Here is a 23,913-nt window from a genome sequence, read left to right as displayed (position 1 = left end):
TTATACTCACCCGGGGGTGGTACGGTGCTGTCTAATGGGTGTCCCAGGTCCTGTTACGGCGTCTCCCATCTTCTTGCTATGCCAACCTCCTGCTTCCTTTATCGTTCCCTGGCATCACGCTCCTGCGTAGGCGTACTTTTCTGCTCTGTTGACAGCAGACCAAAGTACTGCAGTGCACAGGTGCTGGGAAAGGTCAGAGAGGCCCAGCGCCTGCGCACTGCAGTACTTTACTCTGCCCTCACCAGGGCAAATAAGTACACCTGCGCAGGAGCGCAATGCCAGGGAGCGATGAAGCAAGCAGGAGGGCGGCATCGCAAGAAGATGAGAGACGCCAGACCTGCGACACCCATCGGACTGGACCGCCACCCCGGGTGAGTATAATAAAACTTATTTTTCTTATCTTTCAGGTCGGACCGGGGGCTTATCTGCAGCATTATACAGGGTGGGCCATTTATATGGACACACCAACATAAAATGGGAATGGTTGGTGATATCAACTTCCTGTTTGTGGCACATTAGTATATGGGAGGGGGGAAACTTTTCAAGATGGGTGGTGACCATGGCAACCCTTTTGGATCCAACTTTATTTTTTCCAATGGGATGAGGGTCATGTGACACATCACTTATTGGGAATTTCACAAGAAAAACAATGGTGAGCTTGGTTTTAACTTTATTTTTTCATGAGTTATTTACAAGTTTATGATTACTTATAAATTGTGTTCCAAGTGCTGCCCATGTCAATGCAACCCTCTTCTCCCACTCTTGACACACTGATAGCAACACCGCAGAAGAAATGTGGTGGGTGCACCATCTTGCTGGAAAATCTCAGGGAACGTGCCATCTTCAGTGCATAAAGAGGGCAACACATCATCATATATCAATTTCAGATATTCAGTGGCATTGAGGTTTCCATTGATGAAGAATGGCCCCACTATCTTTGTACCCCATATACCACACCATACCATCACTTATGGGTGTCAGGTCTGAGTATTCCTACATGACCAGTTTCCTGGAAAGTGGATTGGTCGTCGTGGGCCAGTTGAAAGGCCACCAAGGTCTCCCGATCTCACCCCCTTAGACTTTTATCTTTGGGGTCGTCTGAAGGCAGTTGTCTATGCAGTGAAGATACGAGATGTGCAGCATCTGAAACAGATACTGGAAGCCTGTGCTAGGATTTCTTCTGCGGTGTTGCTATCAGTGTGTCAAGAGTGGGAGAAGAGGGTTGCATTGACAATCCAACACAATGGGCAGCACTTGGAACACAATTTATAAGTAGTCATAAACTTGTAAATAACTCATGAAAGAATAAAGTTACGTTAAAACCAAGCACAACATTGTTTTTCTTGTGAAATTCTCAATAAGTTTAATGTAACATGACCCTCTTCCCTTTGGAAAAAATAAAGTTGGATCCAAAATGGCCGACTTCAAAATGGCCACCATAGTCATCACCCATCTTGAAAAGTTTTCCCCCTCCCATATACTAATGTGCCACAAATAGGAATTTGATGTCACCAACCATTCCCATTTTATTTAGGTGTATCCATATAAATGGCCCACCCTGTAGAACGCTGTAGATAAGCCCTGAAAGGCAGTGGCCGCATCTTATATTGGCCAAAACAGCTGACAGGTTCTCTTTAAAGCATGTTAGGCTGTTTTACTGGGAGAGCGGCTACCAGGAGAAATTGAAATATGTTCCTTACAGCCGCTCGCTTCCAGTCATTGAGGTGGTGCATGAAGCTCTAACACAGAGAGGTGACTGCTACAGCCCTCTACTTCTCCTGAAGAATAAAATCAAGCAGCTGCAAGGAGAATATAATTTCCTCAATAAGCAGTGATTGATGGTATAGGAAGGTGATTGGGGCTTATTAGCTTTCATTTTGATGAAGGAATGATGATTTGTTTCCTTATCTCATGGTTTTTTTTGTTATTGCAGAACATCCTCAATTGACACACAGAGGATGATGCGCTGTCAACAACGATCATTTTTATTCTCATATAAAATATGCAACCAATGACAAATGTTTTATTATTTGATGTTTGCACTGGCCAATGATTGAGAATGAACATCAGCAGAATTGATTGTTTTGTGAAATCATCACATCATGTAAATTACACCTTTAGTCAGTTAATAGTAGAACTTTGCTACATACTTTGCAATTTATATGTATTTTTTTTTTACTTTTCTTTTTTTATATTTAGATAAATAAGTATTAAGGTTATTTGACTAAAAAATGACATCAGTTATATTCTTGACAGATGGTCGTACCAGCAGCTCCAAAATCCAAAAAAGTATTGCACAAGACCCATATGAAGAACAAGCCAACATCTCAGACGTGGATCCTTTTAAAGTACAATGTCCTAATTCATCCCAGACTGTTAAAGAAAATAAAAGACACAGAAGAAGTGTGGAAAATAAAAAAGCTCCCACAAGGAAGAAGCCATTTTCATGTTCAGAATGTGGGAAATGTTTTACTAAGAAATCAAATCTTGTTGCACATGAGAGAATTCACACAGGAGAGAAGCCATTTTCATGCTCAGAATGTGGGAAATGTTTTACTAGGAATTCACATCTTGCTGCACATGAGTGGATTCACACAGGAGAGAAGCCATTTTCATGTTCAGAATGTGGGAAATGTTTTACAGACAAATCAGCTCTTCGTACACATGAGAGAATTCACACAGGAGAGAAGCCATTTTCATGTTCAGAATGTGGGAAATGTTTTACTCTAAAATCAAATTTTGTTATACATGAGAGAATTCACACAGGAGAGAAGCCATTTTCATGTTCAGAATGTGGGAAATGTTTTACTAGGAATTCACATCTTGCTGCACATGAGAGAATTCACACAGGAGAGAAGCCGTTTTCATGTTCAGAATGTGAGAAATGTTTTACAGACAAATCAGCTCTTCGTACACATGAGAGAATTCACACAGGAGTGAAGCCATTTTCATGTTCAGAATGTGAGAAATGTTTTACTCTAAAATCAAATCTTGTTATACATGAGAGAATTCATACAGGAGAGAAGCCATTTTCATGTTCAGAATGTGAGAGATGTTTTACATACCAATCATCTCTTGTTACACATGAGAGAATACACACAGGAGAGAAGCCATTTTCATGTTCAGAATGTGGAAAATGATTTACAAAGAAATCTCATCTTGTTTCACATGAGAGAATTCACACAGGAGAGAAGCCATTTTCATGTTCAGAATGAGAAAAATGTTTCACTCAAAAATCAAGTCTTGTTGGGGGCGTGGCTTGGGCCTCGAGCAGGGCAGACGTGCTTCCCTTGAGCTCCTCTCTCCTGAGCCTTCAGGGGAACCTTCTGCTCCTTATAACCTAGGCTAAAGCCACTAAAAGACTCTCTGGAACATCGAGGGAGTTTCTAGGAGTGAAGGAGCAAAGTTTATCGGCTCAAAGAAGACAGCGGCGGCTTATTTGAGACTCAGAGGTCCATTGGTGGAGGGGCGCCGACCATCTTTGCCCTGCGTGCCGGGAGGGAGAAGCCAATTCCCCTCATCAAGCCTGACTGAGAGAGAGACTGACCTGCAGCTTAACGGTGGAGCCGGACCTCTGGACGGCGAGAGCTGTGTGACAGGTGGGAGCTGTGGAGGGGTCGGGTGGAGCCAAGGGGGAGCAGCGGGCCGTGCTTTGGGGGTCTGTCCAGCAACTAAGATTCTTGTACCTGTGGACTGCAGAGCTCCCCCCGCACCCACATGCACCATACAATCTGGTAAATTGACCTCCAGCTTAATATCTCTAAGTCTTGTACCCTATTGTTATACCTTTCTCTGACTGCAAATTTACTGTATATTTCTGTAATTATCTAGTGCGCCCTTAAGGCAATTAAACTATAAACTTAATCTTGGGCTGATGCTTTTACTCTGATCACGAATCTTAGAACCCCAGCGGGTAACAGGACCTCCTCCCCAGCGACCATTTGCTCTAGGCGCAGTTCCCTTACTGACCTGAGAGACAAAGGGGGCGCCGGAGAGCTGTGCCTGTGTAGTTACGTCACCGTGGTGATGAGGGAGGAACGGGTCCGCGTGTGTGTTCCTCCACGTCAGGCGACTCTGTTTGTGGCGTGCTTGCAGAAACGGCTTCTTTCACATCACTCTCCCATACAGCTTCTCCTTGTGCAAAGTGCGCTGTATTGTTGACCGATGCACAGTGACACCATCTGCAGCAAGATGATGCTGCAGGTCTTTGGAGGTGGTCTGTGGATTGTCCTTGACTGTTCTCACCATTCTTCTTCTCTGCCTTTCTGATATTTTTCTTGGCCTGCCACTTCTGGGCTTAACAAGAACTGTACCTGTGTTCTTCCATTTCCTTACTATGTTCCTCACAGTGGAAACTGACAGGTTAAATCTCTGAGACAACTTTTTGTATCCTTCCCCTGAACAACTATGTTGAATAATCTTTGTTTTCAGATCATTTGAGAGTTGTTTTGAGGAGCCCATGATGCCACTCTTCGTAGGAGAATCAAATAGGAGAACTACTTGCAAGTGGCCACCTTAAATACCTTTTCTCATGATTGGATACACCTGGCTATGAAGTTCAAAGCTCAATGAGGTTACAAAACCAATTTAGTGCTTCAGGAAGTCAGTAAAAAGTAGTTAGGAGTGTTCAAATCAAGAAAATGATATGGGTGCCCATACTTTTGCACCAGCCAAATTTTGATTAAATGCAGATTGCACATTTTCTGTTACTACAATAAACCTCATTTGAATCCAGAAATATAACTGAGTCCATCAGTTATTAGATATATGAAACTGAAATAGCTGATGCAAAAACCAAAATTGTTAGAAAGAAAAAAGGTTAACATTAATAGGGGTGCCCAAACTTTTGAATATGACTGTATTTATAACCATCTGCAAACAAGATAAGAATCAGTAACACATATAGCATATAAAGACAAAGAAGGACATAACAGAAAGTGTAGCTTGAAAGATTCAAAGGAAGACGTGGTTATTCAGTATAACAGTCAGTCCCTCCCCCCAGGCACGTCTGAAACCCTGCAGGTGTAATCAGGTAAGCCTAACAGGTGTGTTACCAGATATAAGCGCTCTCATATACCAGTCAGTGAATAGAAAGAAACCATGTAATGCTTGATGCACCGATAGTGGCTGCAGATCAATAAAGGAGGACCATGAGAGGAAAAAAGGTTCAGTATGACTTTCTTTATGAAGTATGGACTCAATCCAATCCATTTTAAACAAATATGTTACCTTCGAAGAAATTAGATTTAGTAAAGGGGTTGCACAAATGCAGAATACTCTTGCAGGTAGCCAAATAGTTAAATCACGTAGTTGCTGAGCAGAGAGTCCGAGTAGTTGATCGCGTGGGAGAATATTAAATAACGCCCATTCTGGAGATAATGTAAAGCGAATGTTGAAGGTGTTAGTGAGATGGCGAAGAAGCATATCCCAAACCTCCTGTATCTTCGGACAATCCCAGAGACAATGAAAGATGTCAGCTGGAGAGTGTAGACATTTGGGACAAGAGGGATTAGCCGATGGAGACATCCTAGGTTTGATCTCCGGGGAGATGTGAGCCCTATGGAAAATCATGAGGGCCATAGTTGAGTAGCTGTCATATGGCAATAAAGAGTTTATACGTAGAGTGGCTTTCAAAAGATCGGTCAGTCTATAATTAGATAGTTGTGATACCCATCTGCCCGGGCCTGGTGAAGAATCTGACCATGAAATAGAAGGTTTGATTGATCTTATAGATAAGACTTAGCGAATAAACTCCTGCATGAGCGCCGAGGGAGATGAGATGTAGAGGACAGGTTCTGACACTGTCTGGTATGCCTCCGAAGAACGAGTCAACGTAATGCTTAATCTGAGTAGTAATAAAAATATTACCCACTAAGATTGAATATTTGGAGAAAATACCCTCCAGAGAAACAGGACATTGAGCAGTTGTCCGAAGATCGCAGACCAGTCTGCACCCTCTCTCCGCCAGCACTCTATATTGGGGGTGGTCTACCTTCTAAAAAGGAAGGGATACCTTGAAAGGGAAGGAAAACTGAGCTATAAGGGTCTAGTCCACTGATCCTACTATCATGACGCCATGCCAATACCACGGACCATAGCAGAGGATTATCCCTGATTGCAGTGGGAACTCTATTTTGTAAATGGAGTAAAGCAGGAAGACTGATCAGTCCAGACATTGCTTCATCTAATGGGGTGTTGGTAAATTTAGTATGGGCCCAAATCCAATCAAGAGAATGTCTGAAAATGGCTGCAACACTATACAATCTTAATTTTGGAAAATTGAGGCCCCTCCAAAGATTTAGACTGTTGCAATTTGAAAATACTGATCCTAGATCTCCCCCTCGAGCTCCATATAAATTGTCGAAAAATCTTAGGAGTTGATAGTCAGCTTTAGAGAATAGAATAGGTAGCGTTTGTAAAGGGAAGAGTATTTTAGAAAAAGAAACCATTTTAATAAGGTGAGATTTACCCACAAAAGATAATTTAAAAGATGTCCAAGATTGTGTTTCCTGAGTAATGGCAGATATTAAGGGTCGGATATTAAGTTGGTAAATAGTATGTGGGTTGGAGGGTAGAAGAATGGCAAGATATCGTAAAGAACCATGCCCCACTGAAATGGAGAAGGGATGGGACACTTTTGTCGAGCATCCCTGAAGATCGCTAAAGCCTTAGATTTGTTAAAATTCATGCGGAATCCCGAGATTTCTCCAAACTCATGGAAAGCCCCCATTATGAAAGGAATGGACTCCTTAGGATTGGCTATCATGAGTAGTATGTCATCGGCGAATGCCAAGGACTTGTGTAAGGTGGCCTATCCAAATTCCCTCAAAGGAAGGAATCATCTCCAGATATCTAAGTAGAGGGTCTAGGGCAATATTAATAAGGGGGATAAAGGACATCCCTGCCTCGTACCTCTGAAAATTGAGAAAGGGGATGACTGAATACCATGGAGCCATATTGAGGACTGAGGAGTGGTGTAAATCGTCCGGATAAAATTGAAAAAGGAGAATCCAAACATTCTGTATTTAAGAGTTTGGATGAGGTAGGACCAAGATACCCGGTCAAAAGCCTTATCGGCGTCAAGGCTAACCAAGATGTTTCGTTTAGCTTTGATTTGATGACTATGAATAACAACGGCAAATGCCGTTCTAATATTGTAGGTGATGGATCAGCCGTGGACAAAGCCAGTTTGGGACGTGGTGAGGATATTGTTATAGATTGTAATCTGTTGGCCATAGGTTTAAAAGGGAGATTGGGCGGTATGAGGCAGGGAGAAGGAGGTCTTTACCCGGCTTTGGTAGTAATGAAAGGCTCGCTTCATTGAAGCGGTCAGGATGGGAACCTGAATCTATAATGTGATTAAAAAGATAGGTAAGGTGGGGTATAAAAAATTGCTAATTTTTTTACATTTTTGTCAAATTTTTGATATATTTTGTGTTTATTTATAAAAAAAATATCAACCTAAATTTATCATTATTTTCAATTATAATGTGCCACGAAAAAAACAATCATTCCAGAGTTATTACCCCATAAAGTGACATTGGTCAGAATTCAAAAATTTGGCCCGGTCACTAAGGGGTTAATGAAGGAAATCACTGTGCTATAATGCAGTTACTTACAGTGACGCCGGCTTCTATCACTACACCCTGCCGTACTGACTGAGGGCAGCCCGGTGATATAGGAGGTGGAGATGTCAGCATGTTTTGGCGGCTCACGTGCCCCATGAGCTTGTAGTAAAAGCCTCCATCTAGAACATTCCATGTGAGTTTTCCTTCTGTCTGTGACTTTTACATTATTACTTTCACAGCTTTGACATCCAGGCAAATATCTGAAGAACATCAATACTGAAGCCATAATGGAGAAAGGGGAAAGTGATGTGCGGGATGAGGAGTGGTGCAAAGAGGACGTTCCTACAGGTAACTGCCCCAGTGAGGAGTCACCATTATATAAAGCAGAGAAGAGTCACATTCTCCTCATTCACCAGACTGGATAATTTTAGGCTTGATGTTTTATGTTATGTGTTTCTCAGTTTTTTTGGCCATAGATTTCACCATTTAGCTAAAATACAGATTATATATGGCTGAAAATATAATAACGCAATATGTAATAACCGGTTGTGTATGTATAATATGGATATAAGAATAGACTGGGATGATAGATTATCAAAGACGTGTGACACCTCATTGGCAAAGTATCTAGTTTAGTGTTTTCCAGGATTAATCTATAACTTAAAGGGGTTGTCCGGGCTTTTCACATAATCTCAGGGCATATCTGGGCTGCCAAATTGTGACAATAGGTATTTTACTTTGTCACTAGTTTGCATGGTTTTGTAGATATTCTTAACAGAACGTCCAAAGCGGGGTGTGTTATGGCATTGAAATGACAACTGGTCGTTCCCTCCTACGCTACTAAAGCCATGCTGTCTGTAGCAACAACCCCACCCTCCATATCTACAGGCCCTCCCCGTCCACATAAAGAAGCCCTCCTCACACAGTAACAAATCCTTCCCCCCCCGCGCCATCCCCCCCCCTCCCTGCTGCTCCATTCCCCCCACCACGCCGGTCCGTCTCACCCGGTCTTAACATTGCCGGTGAAATTGCTGGGAAGGAGCGGGTCATGTGACAGGCTCTGTGCACGTCACTTCAGCCTGCCTGTCACATGACCCGCTCCTTCCCTGCACTTTCACCGGCAATGTGAAGACCGGGTGAGACGGACCGGCAGGGAGGGGGGGGAATGGCGCCGGGGGGGAAGGGGGCGGAATGGAGTGGCTGGGAGGGGCGGAATGGAGCGGCGGGGAGGATTTGTTACTGTGTGAGAAGCACTTGTTCATGTTGACGGGGAGGTTCTGTTGCTATGGAGGGTGGGGTTGATGCTATAGAGGGCATGTTTTTAGTAGCGTAGGAGGAAACGACCAGTTGTCATTTCAATGCCATAACACACCCCGCCTTGGACGTTCTGTTAAGAATATCTACAAAACCATGCAAACTAGTGACATAAAATAAATTACTTATTGTCACAATTCTGCAGCCCAGATATGCCCTGAGATTATGTGAAAAGCCCGGACAACCCCTTTAAGTAACCTATTTGATATACTGAACTAGCTGGAGATTAAAAAAAGTAAAAAAACTGTTTTAAGACAATTGTCTCATAGTCACAGTCAGGAGCAGATTATAAGAGAAAGCAGAGAATTGCCTGGGCTTATCCAGCTCTGTTTCTCCATGGCAATGACTTCTTAATACACGACCATACGGCTCCTCTGTTCTGCATGTAGCAGTCAGTGATTGTGTGAGACGGACATCACCTAGTAGTACTGACGCCTGAGCATTTCTCTAGGCACAAGTGACACAATATGAGCAAGTCCTGCACTCTGTCACATGGAAGATGGGGCGCCAGTGGTCGATGTGAAGTGTTCACTGAAGAATTGACATAATTTCCACAGCACACACCACAGGATGCAATATGGAAGCCGATAATGCTTTATTCTAAAACAGTCCAGACCACAGACATAGACATGTAATTAGAGATGTTAGTATAGACAGTACTTACTTGAGTCTGCTGACCGCTCTGTCTCCGAAATCCACCATAGCCATGACAGTTCGGCCAAGCTTTCATCTATTTTCTATGGGGAGAGAGAACAAAGATGCTCCCATATCATGAATCAGTGCTTGTTACAGGTCAATACCTGCCTGTGTAAATTAACCCCTAAAGATAACCTGTCAGTTACAAAAATGCTATTTACCTGCAGATATATTGGTAACCTGTACTTAAATAGTATTTAAAGGGAACCTGTCAGCAGTTTTTTGCCGATATAAGATGCAGCCACTGCCCTTCAGGGCTTATCTACAGCATTCTATAATACTGTAGATAAGCCCCCGGTCAGACCTGAAAGATAGAATAAGTTTTATTATACTCACCCGGGGGTTGTGCGGTGCGGTCTAATGGGTGTCCCAGGTCCTGTTACGGCGTCTCCCATCTTCTTGCTATGCCGACCTCCTGCTTCCTTTATCGTTCCCTGGCATCACGCTCCTGCGTAGGCGTACTTTTCTGCTCTGTTGACAGCAGACCAAAGTACTGCAGTGCGCAGGTGCTGGGAAAGGTCAGAGAGGCTCAGCGCCTGCGCACTGCAGTACTTTACTCTGCCCTCACCAGGGCAAATAAGTACACCTGCGCAGGAGCGCGATGCCAGGGACGATGAAGCAAGCAGAAGGGCGGCATCGCAAGAAGATGGGAGACGCCAGACCTGCGACACCCATCGGACTGGACCACCACCCCTGGTGAGTATAATTAAACTTATTTTTCTTATCTTTCAGGTCGGACCGGGGGCTTATCTGCAGCATTATACAGGGTGGGCCATTTATATGGACACACCAACATAAAATGGGAATGGTTGGTGATACCAACTTCCTGTTTGTGGCACATTAGTATATGGGAGGGGGGAAAACATTTCAAGATGGGTAGTGACCATGGCATCCCTTTTGGATCCAACTTTATTTTTTCCAATGGGAAGAGGGTCATGTGACACATCACTTATTGTGAATTTCACAAGAAAAACAATGGTGAGCTTGGTTTTAACTTTTTTTCATGAGTTATTTACAAGTTTATGGTACAGGAAAGATGTATATCTTTGTACCGTGTTAGCCAGTAGATAGAAAAATATTCAGAATTGAGAGTCCTCAGTGGTTGATACCTTTTAATGGCTAACTGAAAAGTCTCTTCAGATTTTGTATTAGTCTATGCCTGATGAAGAGATCTGAGTAGTCTCGAAAGCTTGCAATGTGTTACCATCTTTTCAGTTAGCCATTAAAAGGTATCAAGCACTGAGGACTCTCAATTCTGAATATTTTTCTTACAAGTTTATGACCACTTATAAAATGTGTTCAAAGTGCTGCCCATTGTGTTGGATTGTCAGTACAACCCTCTTCTCCCACTCTTGACACACGGATAGCAACACCGCAGAAGAAATGTGGTGGGTGCACCATCTTGCTGGAAAATCTCAGGGAACGTGCCATCTTCAGTGCATAAAGAGGGCAACACATCATCATATATCAATTTCAGATAGTCAGTGGCATTGAGGTTTCCATTGATGAAGAATGGCCCCACTATCTTTGTACCCCATATACCACACCATACCATCAATTGTGGGTGTCAGGTCTGAGTATTCCTACATGACCAGTTTCCTGGAAAGTGGATTGGTCGTCGTGGGCCAGTTGAAAGGCCACCAAGGTCTCCCGATCTCACCCCCTTTAGACTTTTATCTTTGGGGTCGTCTGAAGGGAGTTGTCTATGCAGTGAAGATACGAGATGTGCAGCATCTGAAACAACGGATACTGGAAGCCTGTGCTAGCATTTCTTCTGCGGTGTTGCTATCAGTGTGTCAAGAGTGGGAGAAGAGGGTTGCATTGACAATCCAACACAATGGGCAGCACTTTGAACACAATTTATAAGTGGTAATAAACTTGTAAATAACTCATGAAAGAATAAAGTTACGTTAAAACCAAGCACAACATTGTTTTTCTTGTGAAATTCTCAATAAGTTTGATGTAACATGACCCTCTTCCCTTTGGAAAAAATAAAGTTGGATCCAAAATGGCCGACTTCAAAATGGCCACCATAGTCATCACCCATCTTGAAAAGTTTTCCCCCTCCCATATACTAATGTGCCACAAACAGGAATTTGATGTCACCAACCATTCCCATTTTATTTAGGTGTATCCATATAAATGGCCCACCCTGTAGAACGCTGTAGATAAGCCCTGAAAGGCAGTGGCCGCATCTTATATCGGCCAAAACAGCTGACAGGTTCTCTTTAAAGCATGTTAGGCTGTTTTACTGGGAGAGGGGCTACCAGGAGAAATTGAAATATGTTCCTTACAGCCGCTCGCTTCCAGTCATTGAGGTGGTGCATGAAGCCCTAACACAGAGAGGTGACTGCTACAGCCCTCTACTTCTCCTGAAGAATAAAATCAAGCAGCTGCAAGGAGAATATAATGTCATCACTGAGCAGTGATTGATGGTATAGGAAGGTGATTGGGGCTTATTAGCTTTCATTTTGATGAAGGAATGATGATTTGTTTCCTTATCTCATGGCGTTTTTATTATTGCAGAACATCCTGAATTGACACATAGTGGATGATGCGCTGTCAACAACGATCATTTTTATTCTCATATAAAATATGCGACCAATGACAAATGTTTTATTATTTGATGTTTGCACTGGCCAATGATTGAGAATGAACATCAGCAGAATTGATTGTTTTGTGAAATCATCACATCATGTAAATTACCCCTTTAGTCAGTTAATAGTAGAACTTTGCTACACACTTTGCAATTTCTATGTATTTTTTTATTTTTACTTATTTTTTTTATATTTAGATAAATAAGTATTAAGGTTATTTGACTAAAAAATGACATCAGTTATATTCTTGACAGATGGTCGTACCAGCAGCTCCAAAATCCAAAAAAGTATTGCACAAGACCCATATGAAGAACAAGCCAACATCTCAGACGTGGATCCTTTTAAAGTACAATGTCCTAATTCATCCCAGACTGTTAAAGAAAATAAAGACACAGAAGAAGTGTGGAAAATAAAAAAGCTCCCACAAGGAAGAAGCCATTTTCATGTTCAGAATGTGGGAAATGTTTCACTCAAAAATCAAGTCTTGTTGGGGGCGTGGCTTGGGCCTCGAGCAGGGCAGACGTGCTTCCCCTGAGCTCCTCTCTCCTGAGCCTTCGGGGGAACCTTCTGCTCCTTATAACGTAGGCTAAAGCCACTAAAAGACTCTCTGGAACATCGAGGGAGTTTCTAGGAGTGAAGGAGCAAAGTTTATCGGCTCAAAGAAGACAGCGGCGGCTTATTTGAGACTCAGAGGTCCGTTGGTGGAGGGGGGCCGACCATCTTTGCCCTGCGTGCCGGGAGGGAGAAGCCAATTCCCCTCATCAAGCCTGACAGAGAGACTGACCTGCAGCTTAACGGTGGAGCCGGACCTCTGGACGGCGAGAGCTGTGTGACAGGTGGGGCTGCGGAGGGGTCGGGTGGCCGAGGTCTGCTTCCCCACCACGGGTTTCCCCCCTCCCCTCCTCCATTCCAGGCTCCAGCGAGGTGGGGGGCGCCATCTTCTCGGGCCTCCCTCCCCCTTTCCTGCCTGGAACACTATAATAAGAGCTGTGCCTGTCAGGACTTAACAGCGGTCACTCCTCCTTCACCACGGGGAATCCCCAAGCAAGATAACAAGCCGGACCCAGGAACGTGCTGCTTGACACGGAGCCCCCCCTCTCCTTTGTGCAGCTGTCAGCACACCATAAATCACTGGCAGCAGCGCTCACTGAGCCTGCAGGTCCTCGGCTGCCCTGTCAGTGGAGGGAAGGTTGTGGGAAATCAGACTGTGGACTGAGCCCCTGGGCCCTGTGGCTTTGCAGGGTAAAGAGTTTTTTACTGGGGCCAGTGTTGTGCTGAGATAAGGGGAAGTACAAGGCACCATCACTACATCATTAACCCCGCCCACGAAGCTCCAAGCACAGGAATCACTCCCCCAGTCTGCTCCCTGCCAGCTCTGCTGATTAACCCCTTGTGCCCTGGAGGGGAAAAACAGCAGCCCTATAAGGACCAATAAACCGGGGTCGTCACCTTGCATGAATCATAGTGCTCTGGCTCTGTAAATATCATCAGCCAGCGATCTCTCTGTGCCCCTGTCCTCCTGGGTGCTATGCCATTTGGGTGATGGAGTAGGAGCACCATCTACTGGCCAGCCCTGGTAACAACATCTTATTAATGTCTTCCTTCACAGTAAAGGACATGTTCTATTAATCATCCTGATGTAGCCAAGCGGCGTGTATATCTGCCCGTTTTCAGCAGCCTTATAATCCGCACAATTCATAAAACTCGGGCAAAAAGTTTAACCAAACAAACCCCTTCAAGTAACTCATCAGCCCCCAGGGGTGAACTGGACAAATTCCTAAAAAAGAAATTAGTGATGTCGCAATCGCCAGATAAACAGAAGGTACGCAGCGCCCAGACTGAGACATTCAATGAGGCCTCAGACGCTGACAGAGACTCAGACTGTGAATCCACTTCTGAGGACTCAGCCCCGATCTCTAGATCCTATATGAAACATTTATTAGAATCCACGATGAAACCTTTGCTTAAGGAAATGTCTGAGCTTAGATCTGATATACGCCACATAGGCCATAGGGTGGAGTCCCTGGAATACGCCCAAGTGGGTCTGATAGAAGCATCTAATGCCCTGGGCGACCATCTTCAGATGCATCGACAACACCTCAATTCTGTGTACCTTGCTCTGGAGGACCAAAAAAACAGGAGTCGGAGAAAAAACATACGCATACGCGGCATACCCAAGTCTTTCGTGCCAGAAGCACTCCACAAAGTGTCCAAAGAGATCTTTGCGGACATTTTAGGCCCAGACAGGGCGAACACTCTCATCATAGAGAGGGTGCATAGAGCCCTCAGACCGAAAACTAAAGTCAATGAACGTCCAAGGGACATAATTTGTGGCCTCCTCAGTTATGTTGACACTGCAGCAATTTTAACAGACGCAAGAGAAAAAGCGCCATTGATATACAACGACGCTAATTTCCAAATTTTTCAAGATATCTCCCCGGCCACACTATCTAAGAGGAAAATCCTAAAACCATTGACTGATGCGATCTTGAACCATGGGCTGCGCTTCAAGTGGCTGTTCCCCTTTGGGGTGGGAATCACGAAGGAAGGTCATCAGATCACTATCCGCACCCCGGAGGATTTAGATGCTGCCTGGGAGTCTTTGCAAATTGATCCCATTTCCATCCCCTCGTGGATGCCGCTTGATATGGGAGTTCCCATCCCACATCTGGATAAGCCAGGTGACTGGTCGACTAAGCAAAAGTCTGCGTCCCCAAAGGTTAAAAGGCGTATGAACAAATCTTAATCTACTTGAGCAAGACTATTATCTTTCTACAGGTCAACCTTTTGTCCTGGGGTTGAGTCGGCAAAGCGGTCGCGGACAGCGATTGTCCAGCATGTGATCACTCCTTACTGACCCCCGCTTACTTATATGCGAAAGGAACATTATATTTAGCTCATGGAGCAAGCCTCCCATCCGTGGAGCTCTTGGGCCTGCTGGCCCAGGAGGGGAGGATTTCTGTTCTCCCCCCATTGCCCCCTGTTTTCTTTTTCAGATGGGATCTCAAATATATCTTCAAGTCGCCGGAAATAGTAATGGACTTTAGTTTAATAACAGGTTGCTAAATTGCCTCCCCATTTATCCTTAAAAGGTTTGCTAAGGAATATGGGACTATGTCCACTCCTTATTCTATGGATTTTTACTTGCAGTTGATAATCTTCTAGATTCACGCTGTTGTTTTAATTTGAGTGCTTAACTCTTCATTTTATTTTTACACGTTGCTTGGCTATGTTAGAACTCATCTTCAACAACTGGGTCTCTACGAACCCCCCCCTGCAGAAGATGAGACTGTTTTTGTAATTAGTTTTGTTGTTCTATTGTTTTACCCCCATTATAGGTATTCTCAGGCATTGATCTCCGATGACACATTTGAACATGGCTAACAATATCGGAGAGAGCTCGGTCGTTGTGGCATCCCTCAACGCAAAGGGTATGAATAGCCCCGCCAAACGTAGTCAGATTATTTCCCTCCTGAACAAGTCCCGCTCCCAGGTAATTCTTTTTCAAGAAACACATTTTAAAGTGGGCAGGCACACAAACATGACTCGCTCAGCGTTTCCAACATGGTATCATAGATGCTCGAAGTCGACCTCTTGTAACGGCGGCGGTCGTAACCGCCGCCGCCCCCCTAGCTCCGGGCCCCCCCGCGGCTAGTTCTTACCTGGTCCGTCGCGCGCCGCCGCTTCCTCCCTCCTCCGGTCCACGCACGCCTCCTTCCTCCTCCTGCTCACGTGCGCCCCGCTTTCCTGGTCTCCCAACAGTGGCTACCCCGCACATGCGCATTAGGGCGCGGGCGCACGGCTGTCGGGTGGTTTAACCCTGCGGTGGGCGGCGGCCGATTAGTGGCCAGCCTATCGCCTACCGGCAGGGGATATATCAGGCGTCTCCCACAAGGGGAGGACGCCTGATTATTGTGTGTCCCTACCTGCTCTAATTTGGCCGCCTATAGGTCCCAGGGGCTCCGGATCCGCGACCCAGAGGGTCCACTCTCGTATGTTATCCCTTCCTGAACGTCACAGTATAATCAGGCCATGGACCCCGCTGGAGCCGCGGCCGCTACGCAAAAAGAATTACTTTTTTTTTACGGGAAAACCAGACACGGATAATGTCCTTCATGAAGTCCATGGACACCCGACTTTCCGCCCTTCAAACCGCCGACCCCGGACATGCTCCTATGTTAGCAGGTCTCCAGCAGGAGCTAGCACAGCAGCGCGACGCCCAGTCCCGCATCTTAAACTACATGGTGTCCGTCGATGACCGCCTACTGTCCCTACAGTCCGCGGCGGCTGCCCCGATCCAACCCCGGGACCCAGTATCTCACCCTCCACCACGCCTGGGAAAGCCCCCCAGGTACAGCGGGGATCCCAAGCTATGTTGGGGCTTCTTGAACCAATGCAGACTGCACTTTGAGCTGTTACCACAGCAATACCCATCTGACCGCGCCAAGGTGGCATTTATTGTGTCCCACCTGGAGGGAGAGGCTTTGGCCTGGGTGAATCCTTTGTGGTAGAGGGACGATCCCGTGGTCTCTAGTATTCAAAATTTCCTTGATACGTTCCGCAAGGTGTTTGACGAGCCTGGACAGTTGGCTTCTACTGAGGCTCTGTTCAACCTCCGTCAGGGTTCGCTCACCATGGGACAATATGCCATCCGCTTCCGGACGTTGTCTTCGGAACTTGGGTGGAATAATGAGGCTGTGGTGGGAGCCTTCTGGAGGGGCCTTTCTAGCAAAATAAAGGACGAGCTTGCCGGTCGGGATACCCCCACCACTCTAGAGGACCTCATATCCCTGGCCACCCGTATAGATCTCTGGTTCCTAGAGCGTTCGCGTGAAACAGCCAGGGAGAGGAGACCCTTTAGGCTCTATCAAGCCCCTATTCCGCGTTCCTCTGCACCCTCTACCAGTGCCGCCCCTGAGGCCATGCAGATTGACCGTGTAAGATTGTCTGAGCAACAGCGCAGGGAGAGGATGACGGAGGGCCTATGTCTGTATTGTGGCGGAGCCAATCATTTCCTGCAGACCTGTCCTGTGAGTCCGGGAAACGCCTCCACCTAGGCCAGGTAAGAGAGGCCTCCCTAGGTGACCCTAATTCCTCTCTGCCCCTTACCGTTTCTGCTTTGGTTATGCTAGGTCGGGAGCGTAGATCTGTGGAGGCGTATGTGGACTCAGGTGCGGCTGGTAATTTTATTCGGCTAGAGGAGGTGGACAAGTTCCAGATTCCAGTGGTTACCTTGGAAAGCCCACGTGCGATTTCCTCTGTGGATGGCAGACCACTTCCAGAACTTATCACCATGGTTACTGCCGAAGTGGAATTCCAAGTGGGAGCTCTTCATCGGGAGAAAATAGCTTTCTATGTCCTACCCAATTTGTCCCACGCCATTCTACTAGGATTACCCTGGCTCAGGTTGCATGAACCGGTTCTGGACTGGCACTCTGGAGAGATTCTGCGCTGGGGTCATTCTTGCCAAGAGAGCTGTCTGTTGTCGGTGCTCCGTCCTCACCCGCCTCAGGAGCCAGTCGACCTTTCAGGATTCCTGGCTCCCTATCACGCGTACGCCGATGTCTTTAGTAAGAAGGAAGCAGATTCCTTGCCGCCACACCGCTTCTTTGACACATTGAGATGATTCCAGGAGGCCCCCCCCCAGGGGGATAACGCATCCCGTCTCCAGCAGAAACCTCGGCCATGATAGAGTACATTCAAGAAAACTTGGCCAAGGGTTTCATTTGAAAATCTTCTTCTCCTGCTGGTGCGGGTTTTTTCTTTGTCCGGAAGAAAGACGGATCCCTTAGGCCAGTGGTCCCCAACCTTTTTTGTACCAGGGACCGGCTTGAACCAAGACCATTCTTCCATGGCCCGGCAGGGCGGGGATGGAGGTGTGACAGGGGTGGGGCTTTGGTCATAAGGGGGCGGGGCTATGGACGCGGTTGTAGTTTAGCAGTGCATATTTATCATTTAATTATAACATTTTTAATGTGACTCAACTCACCATAGGTTTTGAATGAGTGTGAGCACCTGGCTTGTTTCTCTGTTTCAGTGTGAGCACTGGGCTACTTCTACTGATGACCGTCACTGCTAATGATGATTGGAACCTACAAGGAAATGGAGCATTGAGCACTTAAGAACAATTGTACTGGAGTACTGTACATGCTGATTATTTTCTAATCATCAGAAAATGTATGTGTGGTCCCCCCCGTCCAGCTCTGTGTGGCTCCCCCTGTTGTATACATGGCTCCCCTGTCCCATCCTGTATACATGGCTCTGCTCCCACTCTCCCATCCTGTATACATGGCTCCGCTCCCATCCTCCCATCCTGTATGCATGGCTCTGCTCCCACTCTTCTATCCTGTATACATGGCTCCCCTGTCCCATCCTGTATGCATGGCTCCGCTCCCACTCTCCCTCCCTTGTATATATGGCTCCGCTCCCACTCTCCCTCCCCTGTATATATGGCTCTGCTCCCACTCTCCCTCCCTTGTATATATGGCTCGGCTTCCACTCTCCCTCCCTTGTATATATGGCTCCGCTCCCACTCTCCCTCCCTTATATATATGGCTCCGCTCCCACTCTCCCTCCCTTGTATATATGGCTCCGCTCCCACTCTCCCTCCCCTGTATATATGGCTCTGCTCCCACTCTCCCTCCCTTGTATATATGGCTCGGCTTCCACCCTCCCTCCCCTGTGTATATGGCTCCGCTCCCACTCTCCCTCCCTTATATATATGGCTCCGCTCCCATTCTCCCTCCCTTGTATATATGGCTCCGCTCCCACTCTCCCTCCCTTGTATATATGGCTCCGCTCCCATTCTCCCTCCCTAGTATATATGGCTCCGCTCCCACTCTCCCTCCCTTATATATATGGCTCCGCTCCCATTCTCCCTCCCTTGTATATATGGCTCCGCTCCCACTCTCCCTCCCTTGTATATATGGCTCCGCTCCCATTCTCCCTCCCTTGTATATATGGCTCCGCTCCCACTCTCCCTCCCTTATATATAGCTCCGCTCCCATTCTCCCTCCCTTGTATATATGGCTCCGCTCCCACTCTCCCTCCCTTGTATATATGGCTCCGCTCCCATTCTCCCTCCCTTATATATATGGCTCCGCTCCCATTCTCCCTCCCTTGTATATATGGCTCCGCTCCCACTCTCCCTCCCTTGTATATATGGCTCCGCTCCCATTCTCCCTCCCTAGTATATATGGCTCCGCTCCCACTCTCCCTCCCTTATATATATGGCTCCGCTCCCATTCTCCCTCCCTTGTATATATGGCTCCGCTCCCACTCTCCCTCCCTTGTATATATGGCTCCGCTCCCATTCTCCCTCCCTTGTATATATGGCTCCGCTCCCACTCTCCCTCCCCTGTATATATAGCTCCGCTCCCATTCTCCCTCCCCTGTATATATAGCTCCGCTCCCATTCTCCCTCCCCTGTATATATGGCTCCGCTCCCATTCTCCCTCCCCTGTATATATGGCTCCGCTCCCATTCTCTCTCCCTTGTATATATGGCTCCGCTCCCATTCTCCCTCCCCTGTATATATAGCTCCGCTCCCATTCTCCCTCCCCTGTATATATAGCTCCGCTCCCATTCTCCCTCCCCTGTATATATGGCTCCGCTCCCATTCTCCCTCCCTAGTATATATGGCTCCGCTCCCATTCTCCCTCCCTAGTATATATGGCTCCGCTCCCATTCTCCCTCCCCTGTATATATAGCTCCGCTCCCATTCTCCCTCCCCTGTATATATGGCTCCGCTCCCATTCTCCCTCCCCTGTGTATATGGCTCCGCTCCCATTCTCCCTCCCTTATGGCTCCGCTCGGCTCCCCCATCCTCCCCATCATACTTACCCTCACGTCGCTGAACTTCCTTCCCGTCGCTGCACGTCCCTGCATCTCGCGGCGCTTCAGCTTCTTCCTGTGCGGAGCGGTCACGTGCTACCGCTCATTAAGGTCCATGAATATGGACGCCACGCCTATGGGAGATGAGTGGCGTCCATATTCATGACCTTAAATGAGCGGTAGCACGTGACCGCTCAGCGCTGGATGAAGCCGCCGCGGGATGAAGCCGCCGCGGGATGCAGGGTGAGTATCAGCTGCTGCACCGCCCCCCGGCTCCCCTTGTGTCCGCGGACCGGCAAGGGCACTGCAACGGCCCGGTGCTGGGCCGCGGACCGGCGGTTGGGGACCCCTGCCTTAGGCCATGCATTGACTATCGAGGGCTGAACAATATCACTGTTAAAAATCGGTATCCTCTCCCACTGATCCCAGAGCTCTTCGACCGGCTGAGGGGGGCCCGGCTCTTTACCAAACTGGATCTGCGAGGAGCCTATAATTTGATCCGAATCCGCGCTGGGGACGAGTGGAAGATGGCTTTCAATACTCGTGATGGCCATTATGAATATTTGGTCATGCCGTTTGGACTCTGTAATGCCCCGGCAGTGTTCCAGGAATTCATCAACAAGGTTTTTCGAGATTTACTGTACTCCTGTGTTGTGGTGTACTTAGATGACATTCTCGTCTTCTCACCCGATCTATTCTCGCATCGAAGAAGTGTTCGCCTGGTCTTGCAACGTCTTCGGGAGAATCAGCTCTATGCGAAATTGGAGAAATGCCTGTTTGAGCAAACCTCGTTGCCCTTCTTGGGCTACATTATCACTGTCTCCGGCCTGGAGATGGATCCCGAGAAGCTCTCTGCTGTACTCAAATGGCCCCGTCCTCTCGGGGTGAAAGCCATTCAGCGCTTCTTGGGATTCGCAAATTATTACAGTTTATTCCCCACTTTTCCTCCATGACCAAGCCCATCACGGCCCTGACCCGAAAAGGAACTAAACCAAACTCCTGGTCTCCTGAAGCAGAAGACGCCTTCCTTGCTTTGAAACGCTCCTTTGCGTCTGCACCAATATTACATCACCCTGTAACCAGCAGGCCCTTCATCCTAGAGGTGGATGCCTCATCCGCCGGGGCGGTACTATCCCAGCGGGCATCATCTGGACACCTGGTTCCCTGTGGGTATTTTTCCAAATCCTTCTCCTGCTGAGTGAAACTACTCAATCGGAGATCGGGAGCTGCTCGCTATAAAGATGGCTCTGGAGGAATGGCGATATCTGCTCAAGGGGGCGGTCCACCCCTTTACTATTTTCACTGACCACAAAAACCTAGCCTATCTTCAGTCCGCTCAGAGACTCAACGCCAGGCAAGCCAGGTGGTCACTGTACTTTTCCCGCTTCGACTTCCAGCTCCATTTTCGTCCCGGGAATAAGAACACCAAGGCTGATGCTCTCTCCAGATCTCAGCAATCGCCAGAGTTAGAGGAGGATCCATCATATGTCATTGAACCCACGAAGATCATCACTGTGGCTCCAGTGAGCCTCTCTACCCTTCCGCCCGGCAGAGCCTTCGTTCCACAGAGCAAAAGACTGGAGGTGCTACGTTGGGGGCATTTGTCCAAGATTGCAGGACACGTCGGGATCAAAAAGACCCGCTTGCTTCTCTCCCGCTACTATTGATGGCCCTCTCTTCACCAGGACGTGAAGGATTTTGTAGCATCCTGTACCACTTGTGCGCAGAACAAGGTGCCTAGGAATCTGCCCACTGGTCTTCTTCACCCGCTACCTGTTCCAGAGGCGCCTTGGCGACAAATTGCCATGGATTTCGTGACAGACCTGCCTTCCTCTGCGGGGTGTACTACTATCCTTGTGTGATAGACCACTTCTCCAAGATGGCCCATTTCATCCCGTTACCCAGCTTGCCTTCGGCTCCTAAGTTGGCCGAGGTCTTCATCCATCAAATCTTTAAGCTGCATGGCCTCCCCCAACGGATCGTGTCCGATCGAGGTGTGCAGTTTACCTCTCGTTTCTGGAGAGCCCTCTGTCGGCTCATGGGTACATCTTTGGATTTCTCCTCCGCCTACTATCCTCAGACCAACGGGCAAGTGGAACGAGTCAATCAAGTTCTGACGTCCTTCCTGCGTCATTTTTCCAACGCCCACCAGGACAACTGGGTCTCACTTCTTCCCTGGGCAGAATTTGCCCACAATAATCATCCTAATGAGTCGTCCTCCAAGTCACCGTTTTTTGTGGTTACAGGTCAGAACCCTGGCGTCCCGCTGCCCATCTCTACGTCTTCAGAGGTGCCTGCGGCAGATGCTCTCACCGCTGACTTTTCTCAAGTCTGGAAAGAGACCAGGGAGGCCCTAGTGAACTCCAGCGCCCGCATGAAAAAGCATGCCGACAAAAGACGGAGGGACCTTCCACCATACCATCCAGGGGACAAAGTCTGGCTTTCGACCAAGCACATCCGTCTGAAAGTCCCCTCGTACAAATTAAGCCCTCGGTACATCGGGCCATTCGAAGTACTCGGACGCATTAATGACGCTGCTTACAAATTGAAATTGCCGGCTTCACTCCGGGTTCCTAACGCCTTCCATGTCTCGCTCCTTAAACCTGTCATTCTCAATCGGTTCCATCCTGCACCTGTCTCTTCCCCTCAGCCAATTGGGGATGGTAACACCTTTGAAATTAAGGACATTTTGGCCATGAAAGAGTCAAGGGGAAGAACCTTCTTCCTTATCGATTGGAAGGGATTTGGCCCCAAGGAGAGGTCCTGGGAACCCCGGGAGAATGTAAATGCCCCACAAATTCTGAAAAAGTTTTTTGCCAATCTCAGAAGGGGGAGATGGTATCATAGTTGCTCGAAGTCGGCCTCTTGTAACGGCGGCGGTCGTAACCGCCGCCACCCCCTAGCTCCGGGGCCCCCCGCGGCTAGTTCTTACCTGGTCCGTCTCGCGCCGCCGCTTCCTCCCTCCTCCGGTCCACGCACGCCTCCTTCCTCCTCCTGCTCACGCGCACCCCGCCTTCCTGATCTCCCAACAGCGGCTACCCCGCACATGCGCATTAGGGCATAGGCGCTTGGCCGTCGGGTAGTTTAACCCTGCGGTGTTCGGCGGCCGATTAGTGGCCAGCCTATCGCCTACCGGCAGGGGATATATCAGGCGTCTTCCACAAGGGGAGGACGCCTGATTATTGTGTGTCCCTACCTGCTCTAATTTGGCTGCCTATAGGTCCCTATAGGTCTCTTTGCGTCTCGTACGTTCCCTAGTCCTAGTCTTGCTGTCTCTACCTCTGGTGTTTGCCCTGTCTTCCTGCCCGTCCTCTGTCCTGCCTACTCCTAGTGCCACTTCCTTCATCTCCCCGGTTCCCTGTCTCTCTTCCGTCCTCCAGTGTCTGTTCTGTTCCCTGCCCAGCATCCAGCCCTCTGTCTACCGGTCCTTCGTTTGTTCTCTATCCTCCTGCACGGAGTTCCGGGCCTTGGTAAGCCTCGCTGGCCGGTTGCCTTCTCCAGTCCCTCGAGCCGCCCCTCTCGGTTCCAGCAGTCGCGGTTCTGCCCTCTGCGGTCCTGCCCCTAACGATCCCTGTACAGGGGTCGGTCATCACCTGGTGCGCTCGACCCAGGGGCTCCGGATCCGCGACCCAGAGGGTCCACTCTCAGACGTTATCCATTCCTGAACGTCACACCTCTAAAGGGGTTAGTATAGCGTTCAAGAGAGGACTTCCCTTTGTTTTAAAAGATAGTATTTCGGACTCGGAAGGCAGGTATATTTTTGTGAAAGGCTATCTGGCCTCAACTCTAATGACTTTTGCCAACATATATGCACCAAATCAAGGCCAAGTAGAGTGGCTGTCTACCACTCTGGAAGTGCTTACTCTATTTAAGGAGGGACTCCTACTCTTGGGGGGCGACTTTAA

At 47.6% G+C, this 23,913-nt stretch overlaps 1 protein-coding gene and 1 pseudogene across 1 annotated transcript; both read left to right on the top strand.

Moving 5' to 3' along the window:
- Positions 1 to 23,913, top strand: part of LOC141047849 (uncharacterized) — a 110,186-nt pseudogene that overhangs the window by 23,765 nt on the left and 62,508 nt on the right.
- LOC141047848 (uncharacterized) lies at positions 7,448 to 15,280 on the top strand. The gene is made up of 2 exons (XM_073543181.1): positions 7,448 to 7,916; positions 12,430 to 15,280. Exon 2 carries the CDS (start codon positions 13,971 to 13,973, stop codon positions 14,919 to 14,921), a length of 951 nt encoding a protein of 316 aa, XP_073399282.1. The 5' UTR covers positions 7,448 to 7,916; positions 12,430 to 13,970; the 3' UTR covers positions 14,922 to 15,280.

Source organism: Dendrobates tinctorius, unplaced genomic scaffold (assembly GCF_039654945.1).
Source record: "Dendrobates tinctorius isolate UK_male_01 unplaced genomic scaffold, ASM3965494v1 ptg000129l, whole genome shotgun sequence".
In the NCBI taxonomy this organism is placed as follows: domain Eukaryota; kingdom Metazoa; phylum Chordata; class Amphibia; order Anura; family Dendrobatidae; genus Dendrobates; species Dendrobates tinctorius.
Note: the sequence above shows the minus strand (reverse complement) of the source record. Positions and strands in the feature narration are given on the sequence as shown.